A 5,447-nucleotide genomic window follows, 5' to 3' on the forward strand; every position below is an offset into this window, starting at 1 on the left:
CTGGCATTATGGAATGTCCGGTGACTTCATTTTACTGGAAGCATCTGATGGAATGTTTGATACTTTTATCCTTGCAAATCCAATGAAAACAGCTGCATGCCATCCGTGGACTTATAAAAGAAAAAACTAGAATTTTAGAGAAGTCCATGACAAATAACTCCAATATCATGTAGTAGACGAGGAACATGACCAGCGGGTGTAGCAGACGAGGAACATGACCAGCAATTGGAGTCCAGAATAGCAGCTATTGGGACATAAATTGTGAGACCAGCAGTTGCATGAACATTGCTCCCCTCATAGAATTCCATCAGCATCATCAGCTTCAACCAAGTCACAATCTTCATGTCGCTGCTCTGGTATCCGTCGTGTGATTGCCCTCTCATTCACAATGAGTTCCTTCAAACAATTCAATGAATCTTTCCCAATGCCACATTTCTTTATGCTAAGAACTAACAATGTCTTTGCAACACCCCTACAGGCCCGAAGTGTGCAGTGCAGGTCAGACCACACTCTCAGTCGACCATTGCTCTCATCATCTTCACTTTCTGAAACCACAAGTACTGCATATTCCGAGTGGACAAGGGCAGGGTGGTGGCGATAAGCAACAAAATATACTCCGTACTGCAATCCAGATCGCACGATCCAATTCTTAGACCGCAGATGCGAGTATGCCTTGTAGAATTCAGGGAATGGTTTCCTTTTTGTTCTCAAGTGATCCCATAATTCCACATCAGTCATTGGTTCATCACTATCTCTTGAGATCTTAAGGCACCTCAAAGCATGGCAAAGATAGAAAGCCTCCTCTGGACCCAACTGGAACCACTGCTTGTTGTCTTTGTTAGAAGTGGCAATTTTCTTGCCAAATGATGACTGATTTAGAAGGTTAACCAACTCTGGTCCAGCTTTGAGTAAAGCATCACAGCCTGATAGCAAAGCAATAGATCCAGACAGTGATAGAGAGCTTTGAAGTTGCACGACTATAGCTGACATATGATTTGCACTGGCTATGGCTGCAAAGCCTTTACCCTTCCATCTTGGTGCTGAAAGATACATGGCTAAAAAATGGGAATTTACTCTCAAAAGGGAGTAATCTGAGTCACTTGATTTTAATCCTGCGATAAACCAATATTGGACGTGAAATTACAATGTTGCTATTAGTAATTACAAAGCAAGAAAATATTTCTGTTGAAAATTCTTTTGTTTCCCATTGCAATTTATCTAAGAACTTAGCTCCAGGAATGGATATAGTTATGGCTTCAGTTATTATGTAAGTTATGTTACTTTTTTCAATAGGTAATTGAATTTGCTGTCTTTCTCATGTTTTTGACCAAACTAGACCTATTGAATTTTTTTTCTTTACTGAAATGGCTAACATCTCAAACTTAATACCAAAAATGGTCTATTTCACTGTAGCCCTAAATAAAACACGTAAATAGTACCTCATCCCGTTCCACTAGTACCTCATCTATGTCGGTATGGTCAGGTGTGCTCGGTCGGACATATGATCTCAATATTGGGAGTACGCGCCCATAAACAATCTCAAAAGGGGTCATCCTAATAGCGGTGTGATGAGCCGTGTTGTATGAGTACTCCGCCCAAGGTAGGTAAGCTAGCCATCTCTTCGGTTGCTCCCCGGCGAAGCATCACAAATATTGCTCGAGGTAGCAATTAACGACTTCGAATTGCCCGTTAGTTTGCTGATGATGCGCTGAGCTCATTTTCAGTTCAGTACCTTGTTGTTTATAGTATTCTTGCCAAAACTGACTCATGAAGATCGGGTCACGGTCTGAAACTATTGACCTTAGCATTCCATGCAACTAGGCTACTTCCTTCACAAAAATTTATGCTACCTTCCTTGTAGTGTACAGGTGCGCTAGAGTTGAAAAGTGCGCACTCTTTGTCAACCAATCGACCACCACCATCACCACCATATGTCCTCTGACCTGGGGCAGTTTTTCAATGAAGTCCATCGTCACATCTTCCCAAATTTGCTCCAAAATGGATAGAGGTTACAGTAGTCCCGTTGGTTTGGTTGAGTCTGCCTTGGCGCGTTAACAAACTTCACATGCTCGAACATAGGATAGCACCTCCTTTTTCACCCTTGCCTATACATAATTTTGTGTCAACCTCTTATAAGTTATAAAGGTCCCCTCATGCCCCGCCATAGGAGTATCGTGGAAGTGGCGAATCAAAGTCACCCATAGTTCAGATTTGGGCGGTACTCTTACTCGCCCTCGGTCTAGTAGTAGACCGTCCTTCACTTTTGACTCGGGATAGCTAGATGGTTCTTTCTTAGTCTTCTTCATGAGCTCCCTCATCTCTGGATATTCCACACATGCAGCTCTAATCTCCGAAAGGAAGGGAAATATCGAAATAAAAGTCATGGCTAAGTCGGCCGTTTTGAATTGTCGCGATAGTGCATCAGCGTCCCAATTTTTAGTTCCCTTCTTGTACACCAATTCGTAGTTATAGCCCAACAACTTTGTCTCCCACCGCTCCTGTGCCGAAGTGTGGATCCGTTGCCCAAGGAAGTAAGGCAGACTCTGTTGGTTGGTACGCACCATGAATCACTGACCAATGAGGTATGGATAATAGTTAGCATCTCTCGCTCATAGGTAGACTTCATTTGGTTCTTTATTGACAATGCCTTGCTCATGTAAGCCACCGGCCTCCCTTCTTGCATGAGAAGGGCTCCAATTCCAATTCTTGACGCATGCATTCCTGTAACGCCAAAATTGGAGCAGTGGTCATTGCCTTCTTCAATGCTTCAAAGGCCTTTATTGCCGCCTCGGTCCAATGAAACTCTCCCTTCTTTAGTAGTGATGTCAAGGGAATGGCGATCTTGCCGTAGTTGGTAACAAATCGATGGTAGTAGCCCGTCGATCCAAAGAAGCCCTGCAATTCTTTCGATGTCTTTGGAATTTGCCATTGCACCATGTTTTACACCTTGGCGGGATCGGCTTCCACTCCCGCCACTAAAATTATGTGGCGAAGATACTCCACTCTCGGCTGGCCCCATAAGCATTTGGACTCCTTCACCTTCAACTCATTGCCCTTCAAAATTTGCAATACTTCGTAAAGGTGAACAAGATGCTCCTTCCATGAGCGGTTGTACACAAGGATGTCATCAAAGAAGACTAGCACAAACCGCCTCAATAACGCCCTAAAGTCATTCATCAAACTTTGGAAGGTGGAGGGGGCATTAGTGAGTCCAAAAGGCATGACCTTGAACTCATAATGCCCATCATGTACGAATGCGGTTTTGTGCACATCGTCAAGCCTCACACAGATTTGGTGATAGCCGGCTCGCAAGTCTAACTTGCTGAAATAAGAGGCCCTCGAGAGCTCATCCAAGAGTTCTTCAATGACCAGTATGGGATACCTATCCTTCACCCTAATGGCATTGAGTGCACGATAGTCCACGCAGAATCGCCATGTCCCGTCCTTCCGCAGTAGGAGCACTGATGAGGAGTATGAGCTTTAGCTCGATTGGATGATTCTGTTGTCTAGCATCTCCTTGGCATGTATTGTGATCTTCTCATTTTGCATAAATGGGTACCGATAGGGCCACACATTAGTCGGTTCCTCTCCGAGAATAATCTCAATGCGGTGGTCTTGGGGTCAAGCTAGCGGCATGCCGTGTGGCTCCTCAAACACCTCGCTGAATTCCTTCAGTAAGGTGAACAAATCAATAGGTACTTCTTTCTTTGCATGGTCTACTTGACTCTGAATTAATTGCATTAAAAGTCCACGGCGTCCAGCCTTTGGCAGTCCTACCATCGGTTGAAGTTGCGCTCCGAGCCGCAATCAAATTCTATCTAACCGCACTCGCTTGCCACTTCATTTGAAGTCCATCCACATTTCTGAGAAGTCAAAGGTTACCGAGGCTAAACTTTTCATCCACTGCATCCCCAAATATAATGTCATCCCCTCATAAGGCCAATGGGTGAAGATCCAAAGTGAAAGAATTGCCCTGAATCTTCAAAAGAACCGTCGTGTCATTTCCCAATGCTACATCGAATCCCAAAGTAGTGTCTATAGCCATCCCTATCTTCTTGACCACACGCTCGTCCATGAAGTTGTGGGTGCTCCCGGTATCGATGAGGATCCTCACTGTTTGATTCTTCCCTGTGCTATTGACCCGTAACGTTCGAGGTGCATTGGTGCCTGTGTAGGCATGCATGGATATCTCAGCATGGATCTCCTCGCTGCCCTCCATTGCTTCTTGGTCTTCCACCGGCTCCTCTAGTTCAGCTTCCATTATTTCATCTTCCTCCATATCCTTTGCTTCGTCCAACACCATCACCGTGGCCATCGATCGGACACATTTGGTCGGGCGGCCTTCACTTTGGCTTGAATGTCCTGTCGAAGGCCACTAATGAAGATGCTCTTAAGTTGAGAATCCAACCAGCCCTGCACTCGATTGCTAACACGCGCGAACTCCTCTTGATATGCTCTCACTATAGTCATTTGAATTAGCTTGGTAAGAGTAGCCTGGAAATCCTCATAACTGGAGGGTCCAAATCGGATGCAAATCGCGTCAGCGAACTCCTCCCACGATCGATAGGGTTGAGCTCGATTCGTGCCCTGGTACCATCAAATGGCAGTGTCTTCGAGATGGAAAGACGCTAACAACACTTTTTGTGCATTAGGTGTTCTTTGGTACTCAAAGAATTGCTCTGCTCGGTAAACCCAATCGAGTGGGTCTCCTCCATTGAAGGGTGGGAAGTTGAAGCGAACAGTCCCTACACAGATGCCTCGTTCTTCTTCTTCATATCAGTTGGGCCTCATTTCTCTTGGGTTGAATCCAGCATCCCTAGGATGGTGTCATGGGGTCACTAGTTCTTCATAATCTGCCCATACTTGTCATCGTTATCGTGGGGTGATGGATCTGGTGCTCGATCGCAGTGATTAACTGGCGGTGGTATGTCACGATGAAAGACTGACGGTGGTACGTTGCGCTTTTTGACCAGCGTGGGCAGCAAGGGCCTCCTAGCGTGACCACCCATGGGATCTTCATGGTCTTCCTCCCGCCTGGTATGAAATGGTGGAGGCAGTGTCCCTTGGCATAGTTCCCTTAGTGGTGCAGCCCGAGCTCGAGTAGGGAACTTGGTCGTCGTCGTGCCCCTTGGTGCGTCTAAGAGGACTTGAGTCGTGGCTTCCATTAATGCTAGCATGGCTCATTGTGTCTCCATCATATTCGCAAACATCTTAATCAGGTTTGAGTTGACCATAGAGGTCGTTGGAGACGTTTTGATCAGTGAGTTAGGGTGGGCATCCGATCTGATGATCTCCACGGCCTCTCCCTCTACGGAGGTGCCTTCATTGGGTCTCGATGCTATGGATCTGGTGGTTGGCATGGTGGCCGAGGAATCGTGGCTCTGATACCACTTGTTATGATTCATACATCCGCTTCTCGATCTAGATCGAATGCAAGAAAGTAGCCT

General features: G+C 45.8%; 1 protein-coding gene across 1 annotated transcript; it reads right to left on the minus strand.

Annotated features, from left to right (window-relative positions):
• Nucleotides 1-294: 294 nt before the first annotated feature.
• On the minus strand, nt 295-1,053 carry LOC140792233 (probable tRNA-splicing endonuclease subunit Sen2). The gene has a single exon (XM_073143090.1). It carries the CDS (start codon nt 1,051-1,053, stop codon nt 295-297), a length of 759 nt encoding a protein of 252 aa, XP_072999191.1.
• Nucleotides 1,054-5,447: the final 4,394 nt, after the last annotated feature.

The sequence above is a fragment of the Typha latifolia genome, chromosome 7, assembly GCF_019914945.1.
Source record: "Typha latifolia isolate L0001 chromosome 7, TyphaL0001v2, whole genome shotgun sequence".
In the NCBI taxonomy this organism is placed as follows: Eukaryota; Viridiplantae; Streptophyta; class Magnoliopsida; order Poales; family Typhaceae; genus Typha; species Typha latifolia.

What these genes read in the sequence shown, in the direction of transcription:
- LOC140792233 (XM_073143090.1), bottom strand. Translation starts at nt 1,053, where the DNA reads ATGTATCTTTCAGCACCAAGATGGAAGGGTAAAGGCTTTGCAGCCATA.